The sequence below is a fragment of the Rhipicephalus sanguineus genome, chromosome 1 (genome assembly GCF_013339695.2).
Source record: "Rhipicephalus sanguineus isolate Rsan-2018 chromosome 1, BIME_Rsan_1.4, whole genome shotgun sequence".
In the NCBI taxonomy this organism is placed as follows: domain Eukaryota; kingdom Metazoa; phylum Arthropoda; class Arachnida; order Ixodida; family Ixodidae; genus Rhipicephalus; species Rhipicephalus sanguineus.
In genome coordinates, this window is record NC_051176.1 from 187,052,904 (window position 1) to 187,072,663 (window position 19,760).

General features: G+C 46.3%; 1 protein-coding gene across 1 annotated transcript in view; it reads left to right on the forward strand.

Annotated features, from left to right (window-relative positions):
• The first annotated feature begins 9,568 nt into the window (after nt 1-9,568).
• The window catches only part of LOC119387438 (uncharacterized), a 21,037-nt gene continuing 10,845 nt past the window's right edge, over nt 9,569-19,760 (forward strand). The window contains exon 1 of the mRNA XM_037654838.2: nt 9,569-9,667. Within this exon, the coding sequence (XP_037510766.1) occupies nt 9,640-9,667 (28 nt within the window). The 5' untranslated portion in view covers nt 9,569-9,639. The remainder of the gene's footprint in view (nt 9,668-19,760) is intronic.

Consider the following 19,760-nt stretch of genomic DNA (forward strand, 5'->3'; position numbering starts at 1 on the left):
AACTCCACTAATGGACCGATAATGTCTACGCCACTGTTAAAGAAAACATGGGCCCATAGGTGTTGAAGGGCGTATATTATTTTGTTTTCGTGTGATAAAATTATTTCGAAAAACGATATCAGTGCTTTGGGGAGTAATAAATGTCGCGATAAGCGGCTTCTACGAGCGATAGTGGCACCATCAAAAAGTCTTGATACCTCTATCGGTGTGAAAAGAAGCCCCGGCTGCTTGTTTGTTTGTTTGTTTGTTTGTTCGTTTGTTTGTTTGTTTGTTTGTTTGTTTGTTTGTTTGTTTGTTTGTTTGTTTGTTTGTTTGTTTGTTTGTTTGTTTGTTTGTTTGTTATACTATATACCTTGTAGGGAGAGAGATCGCAAGTGCCCTCATCTGGCATTCTAAATGTTCGCAATACGAATGAACGGAATGTCGTTGTAACTCATTCACGGACTCATCCTTGCACTGCATCCTCGCCAGACTGTTTCATCCTCAACAAGACTTCCTGGAACGCCTGAACGAAAAGCAGGCTGTCAGGGAGCTTACCGAGGAGGCACGTGAACATCCAGGGCACGTGTCGCATTCAAGACGAAAGCGTGGAGGACAAAGGTTAAGGGCACTGCATCATCTAAAACGATAGAGTGACATGACCGACGGAATATTAATGAGAACTCCTTGAGAATTCCTTGGCGTTATTGTCTGTTAGTTCTCATTAATATTGTGTCTAACAAAGATAAACGAGCCCTTAGAAAATCATCTCCCGACCGACGGAATACGGCACAAGCTAGCAAAAAAGAAAACGAAAAGAAAGTGCGTCGGTGAGGCTAGGTCTCGGGCGCCGTTTCTGGTGGGACGGACTCTCAGTTCACGCCTAATTACGGCTGCCGACGGAGGAGGTTATGTGCAAAGTAGCGGCCTCCGAAAAAAAAAAAAAGTGGGCGTTGTAAAGAGGTGCCAGCGCATCCGACGTTTTCGCATTTCGACGCGTGCTTTCCATAGGCGCAGTAGGATTGGTACTTTGCCAGCGCGTATAAGAATCGAGAAAAACTCTCGCGGGGTCGACAGAGTCAAGAGGAGGGACGCCGCCGCAGAGACAGTGTCGTCCCGCCGCTCCGTCTTCCCTCGAAAATAATGTAAGTTCGGGCATGTTTGTAGTCTATTCGCCGTTTGCTAACGCACAAAATGGGCATGGACAGTAAATAAATGTGTCGACAAATAGTAACGCGTAGAACAAAGACGTCAACAGACGAAATAATCGCAGATGGTCCCATTTTTCGCAGGTGGGTGCGTGAGAAGGCGAACTCGGCACAAACGCGCATGGGGAGGCAGTTACAACAGCGAGGCGCATTCTTGTTCTTGTTCCTTATCACTGGCTCATACCCACTGCAGGGGATTAGCCAAAAAAAAGATGGCGGTTTTCTCATTTTTATTATGTTAGGGATTATAGGATTAAGCTTATATTACTTCAGGAGAGCTGCGAATTAGAAATAAAGTGTATAAACGAGGTGAAATATCAGTTTAATTTCTGGGGAAATTAATAGTAATCAATGAAATAACGAGTTAATATATGATTTACGATAATTTAACGAGGTAGTCTTTTTTTGTGACTGGCAAAATTGCAATTGGCCCGAAAGCCATCTCTGTGACAAAATATCAGTGACGTACGACACTCCAACTGAGATAATGATTGTTGAAGTCAGTGTTGGGCCAATTTGACGAAAATAATGCTCTTGTATATTGGTTGCGAGACAAAAAAATGAATATTCAGTGGCTTCAGGTGCGTTACAGAAGTAACATAAATGGCACAAGGACCAGGTCTAAGTACATAACATTTATTTGGTGGAATTTCATGGTGAAGACTCCTCATTGTATTTAGGAACGGCCGTTATCATGCAAGGATCAGATGATTGAAGGCAGAAGGCGCCGTGAGGCTGTATTTTTCAGAATGTTGAAATATTGGGAAGCTTACGTACTTATCCGCCGTGGTGTAAGTCAAGGTTGGCAATACTGAAATACCAGGGCTCTCAAGGGATGCTCGTGCTAGTGAATCTGCCATTTCATTTCAGTGTAATCCACGATGACACGGCGCCCAAAGTGAAATAATTAGCCGTAGTTCTAGTTAATCAACTGTGTAAACGCTGCACGTACTGACAGAGAGGGTCAAGTAACAAATTCCAGCAGATCCCTCATATTGTGGGAATCTATGTCATGCGAAGCAGTCAACGAGTACAGTTGCTTATGCCGCACTTTCAGCCAAGTCTTGCGAGGAGAATCGACGTATTTGTGTAATTTCAGTAGCTGTGTGCATATCGTGGGCTTACCAGGCATGTTTACTACACTGACGTCTAAACCCGCCGCGGTGGCCTTGTGGTTATGGTGCTTTACTGATGACCCGAAGGTCGCGGGATCGAATCCCTGCCGCGGCGGCCGCATTTCGATGGAGGCGAAGTGACAGAGACCAGTGTGCTTAGATTTAGGTGGACGTTAAAGAACCCCAGGTGGTCGAAATTTCCGGAGCCCTCCCTTAAGGCGTCTCTCACAATCGTATCGTTGTTTTGGGACGTAAAAGCCCAACAAATATTATTACACTGGCATCTAAATGTAGCTCATTGTCGGACGTAACGCTGGCACTGGCGTTACAGCACATGCGTAACTTTTATCGAAACGAAGTGGAAGCAGCGTTCGTTGGCGTATTCCTGCGGGGACGAGCAACGCTACACTATGGCTTAGTCATTCACGGAAGTGCACGTGTAAACGTTTGTGTGCCACATTAAAATCGCCAACTATTACAAACCGTATGTCTTTCTCGTGCTTAATCGCGCAATGTGTCTTATAAAGTTTTCCATGGCTATTTTCGCTATCCTGTGTAGACTGAATCACCTGCGGCGCGTACTCGCATACAATGGGCCATCGTATGCGGGTATGCCCCGCAGTGGAAAAGGGTTTGATGACGTACGCGACCGGCATCTAATGTTACTCGTGCCATGAGCTACCACTCATGTTCGTCATGTGCTCATGCGCTTTATCAGATACACATGCGGTATCCAGGGTACATACAGGTTTACACAGATGGCTCAAGTATCACAACGTCTTCAACATCGGCATTTATCATACCACAGCTCAATATTCAGGAATCGTTTAAATTATGTCGTACGACGTCATCTACTACAGCAGAGCTTTTCGCTATTCTGTATGCTATAAAGTTTATAAACTCGGCAGCAGACTCGAGAAAATGGGTACTTTTCAGCGACTCACAGGCCGCATTAAGATCACTCTCGAGTATAAACACGACAGTAATTAGTGATAGCATGACATACGAAACGCTGAAAGAGCTCACCAAAGCAAGCAAGGCACAACATGAAATCAAATTCCAATGGATACCTGGCCATTGCAACATTCCTGGAAACACAGCTGCCGATGAAGCGGCACGACAAGCACATCGTAAAGATGTTACTATTCCTTTACCAATTTCGAAAAATGAATTGCGTGGTCTTATAAAGGCTACAACTTTCAGAATGAGCAAAACTGCTTGGTTTGACCAAAGTACAAAGAGCTGTGATTTATATCACATCGATCCATTCATTGAATTCAAAATTACGATAGCATTAGATAGAAGTATGGAAACTCTTATTCACCGATTGAGGCTAGGCACCGCATACACAAAACATTTTTTGCACAGAATTGGTAGAGCTGAAACTCCTGAATGCGAATGTGGATTTATAGATGAAGACGTATGTCACCTTCTCATAGACTGTCCACATCATGACACGCCGCGACGCCGTCTTAAATCGGAACTGTTGGCATTAGACCGCAGACCGTTTAGCTTGAGGAAACTTCTGGGCCCGTGGCCAACTAGAGTTTTACAGACGCAAGCTTTAAAAGCGTTAACACGTTTCTTACAAGACAGCGGCATTGCTGACAAGTACTAAGAAATACCGAACTTTCATTTCTATAACACATGTCGTACTTATTATGCGCAGTCTCATATGACACCCATCATATGTGTGTGCTGAAGTGAATAGCGTATCGACTGTTATGTACACACGAGCGAATACATCTTCTTAAAGACCAGACGTGTGCTCTGCTGTTTTTGTGCTGGTCGGACCAAATATTAACGACGGACATTATCAGAGACTTCATTCGCTGTCTTTGGAACATTTCTTTATCATTTTGTTGTGATATGTGCCTATAAGTGCGTTTTTGCATATGAGTGCCCGAGTGTTCTATTTTACATGAACTGCGTTGTATGTTTTACTTTAAGATATGTGTTCAAGTTTCACTCAAGGGCTAAGGAGTAGCCGGCGCCATAACTGTGCGCCAACATCTCCTTATATATCATATCAATAAAAAAAAAAAAAAAGGTAAGGAGGCGGACGACGGACGGACGGGCGGATATGGATAGATGGATGAATCGATGGATCGATCGCCAGGAATTCTGCTTGACTAATGTTTGTGAATACATATTCGAATACATATTGAAGAATATCGGAGAGGATACCCAATCCTGCCTTCTCAATGCATACTGAAAAGCGTCGGTAGCTATCGCATGCGCAGCATGTTTAGGTCACATTATCCCATCCCACTACAGCATTTCCATCAGCTTTTCTTTTTTGTATTTCCAGTATGCGGTCAGCGTTAAAAGCAAGATTATAGGCGTCTCCATCATTGCCGTTGAGCTGCATATTGCGCAGAGCTCTCCCTAGATGGGCAAAAAACAAAACGCTGAGTTCATCGATCGAGCTACAGGGATGAAACTTGCACTTTAAGATGTAACGTTCTTTCGACGCCCCTCTTTACAAGCCTTAGCCGATGTTCTTGCTATGGCCTAAACACAAATGAGCGTCGGTCCCGTTAGCGAGAACATTTCACAGCGCTTATTCATTTGCCTGGAAGGTGCCGCAATCTGTGCGCTGAAAGGAAAAGAAAGAAAAAAAGTTGCTCAACATTAGGGGTGTAGCCTTAACGTATTTGCTTTTAGGGGAAGTTAGGCGGAAGGTTTTACATCCCCTTGTGTGCGCGTCTGCATATATGCAATGCTCTATCAAATTCGAAGGAGAGGGAGGTGGATTCACGGCTTCAACCTCCATACCCCCACCTCTCTTGGCTATGCCAGTGCTCAAATGGTTTATAATAGACGCTTATTTGGAGAAAAGCGTGTGCGCGATGCAGGCTGCATTTTGACTCACGAGGCTGTGATTTGATTGATGCGTAAGATATGTTTTGTATGTGTACGGTGCTTTGAATGTAAAAGTGTCATGCAAAGTGAGGAATGGCGAAAATATTTTGAAAGCGACAACAAAGGCTATCAGGAAAGAATAAAAAAAAATAAGGCTTCATTTATCCTGCCTGTTCGTTGAGGCCGTCATGCTCGAACTAGCATCGACAGATTGGAAAAATGGGTCCCGCGAGAGACAGAGGCGTTTATATTTTCGAAAGTCGGACAACAGATTCTGCGCCATTATTAATGTCTGCGCACAGAATGCAGCAGCCCGCCACAATGCAAGGCAAAAGACAGATTGATTGAAGGGTCTCTCTTGCTCGTTTGAAAAACGGGAAGCTACAGTGTCCGTGATGACGGTTATTGCACCCGATTGAGGTCCCCAGAAATAATGGATCGTCCTTGAGCTTTTCTCAACGCCTCAGTTGTCTCGCATGAAAATCCCAAAATGCGCTTCTTTTTTTCTTAACTCAGTAAATTACTGTAATTTTTTTCCTTGTAAAAGCGCGCTTTCGTTTGGTACCGCTCATTGATGACGTTATCGATATTCATTTCTCATATGAGCGACACCACACTGCGTTTCCCCACATGTGTTTTTTTTTCCTTATTTTTTTTAGCTCATTTCTTTGTACACACTCCTGTAATTGCTTTTATTTTTGTCGAGATCATTAGATTGCTGTTTTGTTTTCCTTTTGCTTTAATGCTGCGTTCTCCCATCGACTCCGCTGGGCTCCATATTTGTGTATTTTATTCATATTGTTAGCGGCATCGAGAAGTTGCCAGACAGTGACTGGGGCACGTTCTTGTGCAGTGGTATATGTGAGGAAAATGAAAAAGATACGAGAAGGCTGTATGACATTGATGAATAGAAGTTGTAGCATGAAATAAAGGAACGTTATCGTATATAGCGATTTGTAGTCGCCACTTCCTCAATGCCTATCAATTTACTCGCTGTAGATATATATAATATACTTACGTGTGTGTATATGCGCGTGTTCAGCGCGTGTGTGAGGTCATACTCCGCTTATATATCTGCGCACGGCCATAAATACCAAAAAGTGGTCGCTAGTTAGTATCTGTCCCTCAAGCGTATGTGTGTGCGGGTAGGCGAGGGCGGGTGGGCAGGCACGATTAGGTGCGGTGCTAATCATCTCACGGGGGCGCCAAGTCTGCCCCGTACTCTTACTTAGTCGGACCTGTGCTGTTTTTGTTTGAAGTGTAGTGTTATGGCCATTACAAGTTTTTGACAATAATGGCGGCGGAGGACCCTGATGTTGCATTTTAAGAACTGTTTGCTTTCTACCTTTACCCCTGGAAAGCCGGTGAGCCAAGGCAGGCCGTTGTAACAAGGGCGTCGTCGCTTCATTTTCATTTTTTCATCCATTGCAAACATTATTAAGGCGAAAGCCTTAAGTGGCTACGTGGCTATGTTGGCGCTCCTTTTTGCTAGACTTGCGAGAGACTTTGCGAGACTTGAAACGTTCATATAGAAGCGCAAGAAGGATAAGAAAGTCCTTGTCCTTTTTGCGTTTCTATTACATAAGAATGAATCAGTACCAGCTAGCTCGCCTTTCCGTTTTGAGACTTGAAAGTAGCTCTCATGACGGAGCTCGCAACACACCCTCCTCCCTTTCCTCCGCTGTTCTCCTCTCGTTCGGGGCCAGGGGCGTAGCCAAATATTTTTTTCGGGGGGGGGGGGGGGGGGGGGGTTCAACCATACTTTATATATGTTTGTGCGTGTGTTTGTATATGTGCGTGTAAATATAGGCAAGCAAAATCGAAAAATTTCGGGGGTTTCGAACCCCCCCCCCCCTGGCTACGCCCCTGTTCGGGGCTCACTTGAGCCGACGCGTTCGGACGCGTGAGCAGTCGCCTTGCCCTTATGCCGTAGGACTAAGACGTGTGCGCACTTGTGGTGGCTTGCGTTCGCTCCATTCGCGAGCAATGGAGGTGGACGACGGTCAACAACCAGGTTACCTAGCGGTCTGTGTGCGTTCACGCAATCCATAAGATTACATATAGGGTCTTCAAAGTTTACAGAAACTTTACACTCCACACAGTGTTGCCATCACAGGAAGTTAATGTAGGTGTACCCGGAGCAGCTAAGGACACCTACATCGGCATAGCGGTGAAACTTGGCTACCCATAATGTAGAACGCTGCACGCGCCTATCCCCTCAAGCCACTTGAACATACTTCTGCTTCGGCAAGAGCTTACGTCAGCGACCCCCCATCCCTCCTGGAAGGGGAAGAACGGTGGCGTCTTTGCGTGCCGTCCTTGCTTGCATACTACCACCACTGATTACCACTGGCTACCTTTGGCTAGAGTTGGTTCAAACGGTGGCTAATAATGGCTAAATATAGCTACCACACAGCTGCGAGGTGTAGAAGCACGAATAACAGTTCCCGGACAAATGACATTTACAAAGGACATCCCGCTGATGGGACTCAATGGGAAAACTCCGAAGTTGCGTGGGTCACGTGCTTGGAGGTGATCAATCGATCGCATGTTTGTGAGAGGTGCGACAGCGTCGAACACGTATAGCTATGTTTCAAATTGCTCTGCACGTAAAAATGGTCTAGCAGAAAGCTTCCTTGGCCTCCAGAAAAATGTCGAATAGAATGAATGTTATTACTGCCCACCTGTCAATAGCATAGACACATGTGAACTTTTGTTCACATCAAGGCAGAAAGTGTTTGCCCTTAGCCAGAAAGCGAAACTCTTCAAGAAAGTTTCGCTTAAGGTAGATTCGAAGTGCGTTGTATCTTGCGCATTTCCTTTCTTCTTTGCATTTCATTTCGACGAAGGCCCTGCATCTTACACGACTTTGATACTAAAAAAATATGTCAACCATGTGGTGGCAGATTCTGAACCTGCAGAAGCCCGAGACTCGGTCATACAGTGGCCCCAGCGAACGAAAGCTCTCTTGGTCCTTGTAAATCCAAACACGGCAGATGTTCAGGGGAGGATGGAAGCTTCAACAGGTAAAAAAAAAATTGTTGAACATGCTGTGTCGCTGGAGCCAACGTTTCGACAAGGTTGTCAAAGCGTTAGATCCAGCGACACCCCGTGCTCGAGAATTTTTCATCTTTTAGCTCGTGTAGCTGCCCAAATGTTACTGGCCCCCTGTTCGTCTCCAAATTTTCAAAGTTGACATTTGGTGGACTGCATCACATTTTGCTCATTTTGATCGCGATGCGTACAATCAAGAACGAGTGAACACGTGTCATCGTCTGTGCCAAGTCCCCCGCGAATTATTCTCATCGTCAAATCCTGCTGAAGGTTTTGCGCTTCGGCCGCGCAGATATTGTCATTGAAGTGAGGCATCCTACATTATAAGGAGTTTCCTTTCAATGTGTCAAAATCGATGACACGGTTTCTAAGCGTGTGGCATTGTTTGAAATATATGAAACCCTATAGTGACAGTTCCCCGTGAGATTCAAGCACAAACAAGCGATCCGAACAGACTGAAATATGGCCGCATTTATAGAGGTCTGCACAATCGCACCGCAGTGCGTGATAAAATGACACGATGCTGCTGCTGCTGCTGATGATGACGATCATCTCAAGAGTTGTGGAGGAGAGAGAAAGATTACGAGGCTGCGTTACGTCAAAGGCCGCTAGACCCGTCAAATCAACGTCCTCTGACGCCGGCCTTCGTTTTCTACGGTGTGCGATTGCCGCCATTGGCTTTTGGGGAAATAGGTCGTACATTGTTCCCGGGCTTTTCAAGGCACCATTTCGTTCATGGTATCTTTTAGTGATGCTCTCGTCGCGATCGGCCACCGTCACCCTCTCTACTCTCCCACGTTCTCTCCTTGAGCTCAGTGGCTAGAAATTACCTCTTGTCTATCATGTTGTGATGGTAAGTATGATGGCCTTCTTGTGATAGCCACCTTGACGTCGTTTTTTTTTTGTTTACTAGGCTTCAAAACTTCGCGTGTCGCTTATTTCTAGTTTTCTTTGCTCCTCCATAATAAAGGCGGCGGCACCTACCAGCCCAGGGTGATATTTCAGCATGGGATTGGCCTTCAATAATGCATTCGAGCTATGAACTCAACATCTTTATTATAATAATAATAATAATAATAATAATAATAATAATAATAATAATAATAATAATAATAATAATAATAATAATAATAATAATATTATTAATAATAATAATATGATGATGATGATGATGATGAAGGAGTTTCCTTCTCGCTTTTTCCTGTTTCACTTAGGCCAAGAAATACAATACGAACTCTCATCGATAGACAAACCTTCAGTTTGTTACCAATTTAAACCAGTCGTCCGGAATATGGTCAAGGAAGCGTTCTCACAATGTATGTGTAAAAGGTCTTAATTTATTTTTGCAGCTAATCCTTTCCATCAGCACAATCAGTCGCTTTCCTGGGCTTCATCAAGTGACCCACGTGGGCTGAAACATGGAAGCATTAGTTGGTTACCTCTGCGGTAAGTTCACTTACAATACACGTATACGCTGATTTTCATGCTTCAACCAGTTTATAGTGCCTGCTGCGTACGCAGCTACACAGGGTCTGTGATACGTGAGCGAAAGCGTCATACATACAAGAGTGCGAAGTCAGGCTAGTTAGTCAAGCAGTACACCGAGAAAAACAGCGCAGTAATCGCACCGTCTTTTTCTGTAGTTAGTCACACGGCATAGTGTCACGTTTATGTCATGCCAGCCTTGCGCAGTGCACTATCGAGGCACACGAGAAAATTCAGAGCAATTCCACTACTCTAGAAATGGAAGCCACCGAAGCTGAGACTATGGTGGGTGTCTGGTGTAGTGAATATTGCTATAGTGAATTTATATGTTATCATTACTGGCACATATTGGGCGAATAAAGAGACATACACTAAAATAAAAACTTGGACCATCTCCCCGAAGGGAACCCTGATGGGATGCGAAGCAGCAGCGGTGCGCACGGCGTTGACCCGGTTGAAACGGGCGTCGACGCGGGTGCTGGAAGAACGGTTTGAAGCGAAACTCGGTGTAGCGTTTACTCGAGTAAACGTTTGTTTGAAACGCAAGGACACGAGAGGCAGGTTGGGTTTCGAGTAACTTTCATTAAAGCGTTTGGCAAGACTTCGTAGTCGTTGTTTCTTCAGAGTCGAGACACGGGCGCTGGACCGGAGCAGGAGCGCGTTTCGCCTTGGCTACCACGGGTGAAGCGAGAGAGAAGTGACACGTTCAGAGGTGTTGCGAGCGGGCGGAGCAGCCGGCAGTTGCGGGCGCTACGGCGAGCATGCTGCGGTTGAGGGAGAGAGTGACGTCAGTGCGCACCTGCGAGGGAAGCGTGCGAGGGGAGCGTGACCTACTTGGCAACGCTCCAACACCTACGGCGAGGGGAACACGTTGCGGCGCATTCGTACGGACGCACGTAACGTACGGCGTTACACACGTGAGTCAAAGAGCTGCTTCGCATCTAATATCTCGGTGTTCTTCTTGCGCATGACGCATATTACCTCATCAACGGCAGCCAACGGCGGTCTCAAAATGAAGTCTTGTAGTGCATAACAAAACCTCGTTGTTTCAAAAGTGCAAAATGGCATGACGGTTCCTTTCTTGTGCGAGTGGTTGGGTGTTGGAGGCGGAATTGTTCACGTGATTCTGTCACGTCGGCGTAATCGTACGGCTTTATGTTTACTTTTGCGCCATGTCGATTTTAAAGACGATAGTCTTTCTTGGGGAACTTAAACGCAGAAATTTTGGTCTGTCTGTCTGTCACCCGATTCAGCCAGCCGGCCAAAGTTTAACCACTTGCTGAACGCCTAGCCATCTTAAACTGGTAGCACCGTTCATACTTGTGAACATTGTCGATCAAGAAGCAAATGTTACGCATATCTGAGGCGCAACATCAATACGTAAGTATTAGGTGGTGTGTTCCTTTACTAGAAAATATATAGATACGCTATTCTAAAGACCCTAGTGTTTCTTGGGCTGCGCTGAAAATGCTAGTGTTTTTTTGGGCTGCGCTGCAAATGCGACGCTATGAGCCAGATGCGGCGATTCAGCATAGAGGAGGAGGACTCATGTAGTACGGCCGGCAGAAGACTGTCGTCTTTCGACGACATTTGCAGCGAAGCACGCAGATACGCGGCCAATTTTTCGACGGAAGAACGCTGGATTAGTCGAGCTAATCGGTTCGCCGAAAATTGTTCTACGCGTCTTTTGTCCGCGATCCGCCGTATACAGCATCGCTGTAAAATCACGATACGGAACAGTGCTGACGATGTTTGGCTTCAGCCTGCTTGCACTTCGTTTACGCGAGATCAGCTGCAGTGCGCACCTTTTTATGTCGTGGGGACATGTCGATGTAAGAACTGGAGCCAAAATTCGGGAGAATTACAAAGGTGAGAAACGCTGTGCGAATCGCTACCATACTAGACAGCGACGCATTTCCAGCTGGTGTGGCCCATGCGTCTGTAGCGGCGAAATCGTTATAGACGGGGTAAAAGTTCTGTCACCTTTCTGCAATCAGGCGATGTCGGCGAACAGCACTTAGAGGTAGTCGCAAGAGTGGGCCAATTCTGGAGATAGTGCACCTGAAGGTACCACACTGTACTGAGGCTTCAACGAAAACGCATTTCTAACAGCGAAGCTGTTTAGCAAATTGTTCTTTGCCCGGCGAACCAAAAAACTATCATCATTATAAACGGGTATGTGCCACGGAAATTGGGTAACCGCTGGTCCACTAAAATTGAAGAAGGCAACAGTAAGCCCAACAAATGGCTGCGAAGCGACGGCGGCCCCAAAGCGATGCCAAGGCCTACTCCAACGACGACGTGCCCCTATAGCTCTATGAGAAGTGCGAACCCTTGGTTTCAGCGCGAGGTTCTGTGCCTGCAGTTTGGACATCCTCATCGTGTCTGTGACCGTCTGTGATTTAACTCGAACCTCTTTGCGCTGAGAATCAACGTACCCTGGCATCACCTAGCTAAACCTACACTGTAAGCAAAAGTTAGCCGAGATTGGGGTTTTTGCGGCTCATTACCTCTGAAAACTCCCTCGCTTCTAAAATTACTACCTCACGTTGGAGTAAAAGTGGCACATGACATAGTTTTACCACCACCTCTGAGGAACGTAGTAAAAGGATGTCATAATCCAATTTTACTACGTAGGGTGTATTCTGTCACGTGATTTTTAACCCCCGTTTTAGAGTTTATTACCATGTGACCTCAAGGTCCTCCCGCTCGCCCCGCTTCGGCGGCTTTTGTCTGACGATGAGTGCCCCTTCGAGTTTTTTTTTTTTTTCAAAGCTGGGCATTGTCGCGCCTCAGGCACTTCAGCTGCAGAAGCACAACGAGCGAGAAAAGCAGCCTGTGAACGAAAGGACTTGCTCGAAGAAAAAAGCCTGCTGGAAAGCCGTACTGCAGATACCGGCCTTGGAGACAGGCGAGTTGTTGTTGTTGTTGAGTGGTTCTTCGGAAAAGACGCTTTCTGCCTCCCAGATGGGGGCACGGCTCAGCGCCTGTGGGACGAGTGTAAGAAGCTTGCGCTGTATATGTCTGGTGGCGGTGATGGCAAGCGGCTGCGCACAGCGGGCTGGATCTGGGGTGCTTCTTCTATCATCGAGTGGCCGTGCGCTTACGAGCGCAAGGCTCCGAGCCTGGACGTCGTGGATACCTCGCTTCCGTGCCTAATCGCGAAGAGCTGCGAAGAACACTCCCAGCGCCAACAAAATCAGGCTGGTGTGATCGTCCGTGGTTGCTTCCTGGAGAGTGACCGGCTACAACTATAAGAAAAAGGCTTCACTACGTCGTCGGCACCGAGCCGGCCAGCGGCCGGTGTGAGTGCCTCGCCGGAGCAGGTGAAACAAGCGTCGCATAGATTGTGTACAGTCCTGTGTACAACTGTCCATAGTCCAAACTGTGTATTTCACTCCATGCGGCCGCCGCTGTGAAACATCTAGCGCGAAGGCGAGCCCCGATCGAGACAGACGGAACCAACGTGCGGCCGACGGTGCACTGCAAGCGAGCGGTCTCGTTCGTTGTAAGTGCATCGCTCCGTAAGACTCCTCGAATAGCGGACACCTATTTTTAATTTGTCTCTAAAATAACGACGACGAAAATTGCAGAGGAGATCGCCAGCTGTCGTTTATCGCACAGCCGTGCTCCTCGAAAAGGCCTAGCGAGGCCGTCGTTAGAACCTGGTACAGGCACGGCGCCGCTCTACTTCGCCGGCGTTCCTGGATATGTGCTGCTACTGTGTTTATGTAGCGCTGCGCAATGAAAAAATTGTTGAGTGGCCGTGGTTTGTGTGTGCTTAGGTATATTTTGCGGGTTTGTGCATCAGCACTGCTAACGGGAGTGCGGCCAACACGGAGTGCCAGCGAATAATTGGATAATCAAAAAGGTGAGATAAGGCGGGTTTATACTAAAAAGGTCGGTGTGTCTCATGGCGACTTGCCACCAAACTTAAAAGTTTACGCGTGCGCTGTGAATCTTTATTGTTCAAGCAAGCAAAACATAAGTCTCCTACCTGCACTACATGGCGGGTCAAGATGCGGTGCCTATATATACCGGGTGGCCGGAGTACGTTTGTACAGCGGAGCAGTCGGTTAAGTGGTGTTTTATTCTGCATTGGTTGTGTGTGTGTGCGTGTGTGTGTGTGTGTGTATGTATATGTGTTTGTGTATGTGCTTATCTCTATATATGTCATGGATACTGTGTTTTCTACGTTGATTAAATTCGAATTTCGATGGATCATGGTGCAATCGCGCTCCTTTTTTTTTTTTTAACCATCAGAAATAGCCGCGAAAACTGAGTTAGGGGAGTAAATAAATACTACTACATCAGCCACAAGAAACTGTCGACCGAGAAATAACTCTCAGAAATCACCGGGAAAACATTGTAAAGGCAGTAAAAAATTACTCTTACTATACTCGCTGAAAACCTCAGCGGGGGTAAAAAATTACTACCGTTGCTACGTTCAAAAACTCGGTTATCGTGAGAGTAAATTTTTACCGCGACTGGTACGTGTAAAAAAAAACCCAGAAAAGGTTGTGCGCTAGAGGACAAGCAGTTTACTCCCGTTTCTGGTTATTTTTGTTTAGTGTGTAGCAACGACCTAGAAGCAACCTATAAACAACCTGCATCACCTAGCTAAGGTCTAGAAACGACCTAGAAGCAACCAGATTAGTCTTCAGAATCGTCGAGTTTTGCTATTTCGTGCCTTGCGCGGCTTAGTGCAAGCTTCGCCAATTTTTGTTTAATACGATTCATTTCTTTGCCTATAGTCACAGACGCGATGTTGCTCAAGTTCACACATATTGTCGCCGATGCGCGCGCATGCACAAATCGTCCAGAACTCCCTATGTGTCTGGCTGGCATGTGTGCGCGCGCAACAAGTACATGTGCTTCGGTTGCACAGCATACGCGCACTGAGAAGTGAAAAAGCGACGTTCACTGAACGGCCGCAGTTTACACGTATCACCATCTGAACTGCCTCTGCTTGTGCGCTGGTTGCTTACTCAATTCGCAAAACAGAAAAAAAAAAATGCACGTCAAGTCTTCCCTCTCCTCCTCCCACCTCCTATTTAGAGAACAATTCCTTTATTAAACGACATGCCCCATTCCCGGTGTTTCTGGCTGAATGCGTCTGCATGGTCGGTCTCTCTCTATATAGTAATGTCCACTTCAGTATTGCACCATCTGCTCTATTGGCCCATCCTAGTTGAGCACCGATATTGCAGATATCGTGACAGCAAAGGAGGCCGATCATCTCGAAGGCAGTATAATATAACTCCGCCAAAGTTCGAGCGGCCGAGCAACGCCGATACTCTTGATGTGTTACGATTTCGCCACGTAGGGCGTATGGGCCCCAGCATCTCGGCGAGCTTCTGCGTCTCGTGCTTCAACGGTTCGGGCAATGCTTCGCACTACGTAGATCTCAACGCACAGTTGAGCCTGCTCAAACGTTTTCAGATTTCTCATTTTCATTTGCGTATTTTGTCTCGTTTTTAGTTTTATACAATACTGTTACAATAAGACGTGATTTAAAGCCATGCTATCAATCCAATCAATTGAAGGCGATTTTTTTTTCTCTGTTTTAGCTTGAAAAATTGCGTTTTTGGTGATGGTAGAAAAACGCGTTCAAGAAATCTCGGTTTGCTTAACATAAAATATGTGCTTTTAAAAATAACACGCTTCACAGCGTAATTTTATCAATCAGTGGGACAGTTGGGTGCGTCAGCCGCCGCAGTGGTACAGTGTTTACGATGCTCGGCTGCTGATCCGAATGTCGCGGGATCGAATCCCGGCCGCGGCGCTCGCATTTCGATGAAGGCGAAATGCTAGAGGCCCGTGCACGTCAAGGGTACGTGCACGTTAAAGGACATCAGGTGGTGCATATTTCCGGAGCCCTCCACTATACGGCGTGCCTCATAATCATATCGTGGTTTTGGCCTGTAAAAGCCCAGAAAGTATTATGAAATGTGAATACATCAACTACTTCCTGTGGCAGGCGTATTCCATCCGTTAATCTTGCGATAAAGGAAAAATAAAGAATGCTTATACGTGTTAATGCAACAACTGTAAGTGCACGGTTATTCACTTATGCGTCTTCTGGTTCAAACGAGGAGTGATGGTTTGATTTAGGCATTTCTATCAATACGTGTTAGATTGCGATGTAGCCGCAACAAAATTTTATGGCGTGATGTCCGACTATGCGAGGTTAACGGCTTTTTCCGCCAAGGCCATTTATGATTTGGGCAGCTTCTGATATACGATTATAAATACGTTTGGCGAATCTGGAACTAATAATAATCACTGTTGAGGTTTTACGCCTAAAAACCACGATATGATTAAGAGGGACGTCGTAGTGGAGGGCTCCGCAAATTTTGACCGTGTGGTGTTCTTTTACGTGCACCTAAATCTCAGTACACGGGCCTCAAACGTTTCGCCTCCATCGAAATGCGTCCGCCACGGCCGGGATTCGAAGCCGCGGCCTTCGGGTCAGCAGTCGAGTGCCGTAACCTGTAGACCACCGTGGAGGGTGGCGAATTTTGAAGAGTGCTTCTTGAGAAGCCTCTCTCACTTGTGTGCAAGTACTTTCTTTTACTATATACCATGCTACGCGTGTATATTCAAACATAATTTCTCTTTGGGTGACGGATGCGTGCTAAAGGTGTTGTTAAAAGAACTGTAATTGCATCTTGCAACTGTGACCGCCGCTACGGTCGCCAGCTCTGTGTGTGTGTGTATCGAGTCTCGCATGCATTGATTTTGAGTTCACGCGCACTACTTGCACAATAACAATTTGGTAAAGACCGCGGCCAAATGAGGCTAAATGTGTGCGTATGTCAGCGCCACAGTGCTTGAGCATTAATTTGGCATGCCGTCGGTATCATGCATATCGCTTGCTTGCTTGATCCCAGGGGTGGAAGTGCTGCGCCATTTGCGCCACGCTGCGCCAATGCGCTTCTGCTGCGCCATCCTGCTCCAAAACGCATTATTGCGCCAAAACTGCTCCCAAGCGGTCTTTGATGCACGGCCTCCGCGATGGGCTCCGGTTGCGCTGCCGGAACCGATCACCGAGGCTACGTTTGGTGCCTTCATGTGCCGCTGTCATCAGTGTCATGGCGCGCCCAAGCGAGCTTATATCATTATATCATCATCACATCACTTGGCGCGCTCTCGCGACCTTGTCGAAGGCGCAAAAAACCTAGCGTACAAGAAAGTGAGTTGTGCAGCCATATTTCGATTGTGACGCCGGCGGCACCGGAGTCTTTTGGTGCGCTGCGCGCACGAGGCGGTTGTTGTCATCGTGGCTTGGGGTTGCGAACATGAATAAAGTAGTGCGGGTGACGCTTCATAAGGTCGGAAAGGTTCTATTTACTGCGAATATTTAATTTGATGTGAAGCCATGAAGATAGTGCGGGCAGCGCTGCCGCGAACGTAAACGCGCGACCATTATTAGAAACTTTGCATTAAGGAAACCACTGTATAGCTGAATGTGTAATATGGATTTGTTTCATAAGTCTGCATGAAACGAAAAAATTTGTTTTATCCGTTTGCGGGTCAATGAAGCCACTACCAACTGCGAAATCACTCACAGGGCTTTTGGTTTGTGTAAGTCGGTTGGACCATTTCTGAAACTCCTTTTTTTAACGAGAGCATGCCTCTCTATGTGCAGAATTTGTTGCATTGCACACAAGCCCTAGACGTTATAAATGGCAGCATGTAAACGCGCCGTGCAACGAGCTTAGTCTCGCTAGTGCGATCGGTCGCGTTGTTCGATTTTGGCTCGTCAGAAACCTGCGCTCGGCTCGTGGTCGAGTACGCTGTAGCTCGTACCATCCGCAGCACAACATGACATGCCGCTCGCCGCCGTGGCTGTGTGTGGCTTGGTACATGAGGTGGCGAGTGAAGAAATATACAAAAAAGAACAAGATAGACACTTGGAACGTTTATTACTGAAAATACGAATGTGAGGTAGTACGAAACAGAACCACGGATACAAATTGTGCACTTGCGACATCTAGTATCATCGCACCTCAAGTGCCATATTTGCGTATGGCACTTGAAGGCAAAAGGTGGAAGCGCGTGGCGCAATTTTTGGCGCTATTTACGCGCGTTTGGAGGGACGCGCGCGTTTTTTGACGAACGCCTTCGCGAAATCGCGCTGTTGCGCCCCGAATGGCACCTCCGCGCATTTCCCGTCAGCCTCATCAACGAACTCGGACATAAAACTAAAGAAGCACTGCTGAAAGCCGTAGAAAAGTGCTTACAGGAGAGGGAAATACCAGACAGTTGGCGAAAAGTAGAATGAACTTAATCTATAAAGGCAAGGGAGAAAAGGATAACATTCGCTCGTATAGACCGCTAACCATACATCGGTGCTGTACAGGGTTTGGCGATGCAGGCAGTAAAATTAAAATAGAAGCGTGGTAGAACAAATGGATATTTTGGCAGAACTTCAGAATGGATTTCGAATTGACAGGCGGTTAGACGATATCTGTTTGTTCTTACCCAGTGTATAGAAAATCGAAAATAGAAAAACGGCCCTTATACGTAGCTTATCTAGATATTACCGGGGCGTATGACAACGTTAATCAGGAATTTTGTGGGATATACTGAAGAGTGGGCATAGGTGACGACTGTATACAGCTTTTGAGGAAATATACCGAGAAATACAGTTTGTATGAATGGTAGGAATAGTAGCAAGGACAGCGTTGAAATTAGCAAGGGGCTGAGACAGGATGTCCTTGTCCCCGCTGTTATTCATGCTGTATATGTGAGGATGGAAAAGCGCTAGAAGGTAGCACACATTGATTTAATTGTCACACAAGCAGGTCGGGCACGATGGTTGAGCAGAAGCTTCCAGGTCTATTTTATGCTGATGATATTGTCTTTATTTGCGGACAGTCGATGAATACAGCGACTGGCAGATATATGCGGAAGGTAATGTGAGGCCTAGGACTAGATTTTAGGGCAACAAAATGTGGATTGATGGTATTCAATGATCACGAAGACCATGAGGTTTTATACAGGGCCAAAAATACCTAGGGTAGCGAGTACAAGTACCTCGGAGTATGGGTAATGAGGGGGATAGATATATGGAGGTACAAGAGAAAGCATCGGTAGCAAAGGGAAGAGGAATGCTGCAATTATGAAGCACAGAGCTTTATGGGGATACAAAGGTACGAGGTGCTTCGAGGGCTGTGAAGGGTGTGATGGTTCCGGGGCTTACATTGGGAACTCAGTGGTGTGCATGAAGTCAGAGGTGCAATCAGGAATGGATGTAAATCAAGGACGGTGGGCCGCCTCGCGTTGGGCGCTCACGGGAAGACGACAATGGGCTGTAAAGGGTGATATGGGATGGACAGGCTTTGAAGTGAGGGAAGCTCAGAGCAAAATGAGATTCGAAGAGAGGCTGAGGAAAATGAAGAAGAGTAGATGGGCAGAGAAGGTTTTCAGGTATTTGTAGAGAAAAAAGCGTTGACACGCAGTGGAGAAAAAGACTAGGAGGCTCACCAGTAAATATACGGCTAGCAGTGCGGTCGATATGGCAACAAGGAGCATTAAGCGAAGGTCAAGAGAGGCGGAGAGGACTTATTGGATGACAGCGATGGAAAAGAAGCCGGCTTTGAGTAACTACAAGAAAAAGGAAAAACGAAATAAGGAGGAAAGGTTTTATGATATTCAAGGGGAAGCGCTTTACTGTTTGAAGCAAGGTCGGCTGCCTTAGAACGCGTAGTTATAAAGCGGATTCAGTAACGAAGAAGAACAAGTACAAGGTGGGGGGGGGAACTAAGGAAACGATGGAACATGTACTGATTGAATGTTGCGATATTCAACCCAGGTATACGTGTGGCACGAGTCTACATGAAGCCTGGGTTTTAGGGACACAATGGAAAGCTGCACACGTCCGCGATAGAAATAAGTAAAGACGGTTTAGAGTATTGGTGGCAGACAAGTAGAGATACAAGAACAAAAATAAATAATGGGGGAAAAATAAGTTCATTCTCCTTAAGAGGCAGAGAGATGGACCGGAATTTATATTTTTTGTATAATAACATAGATTTAATCAAAGTAA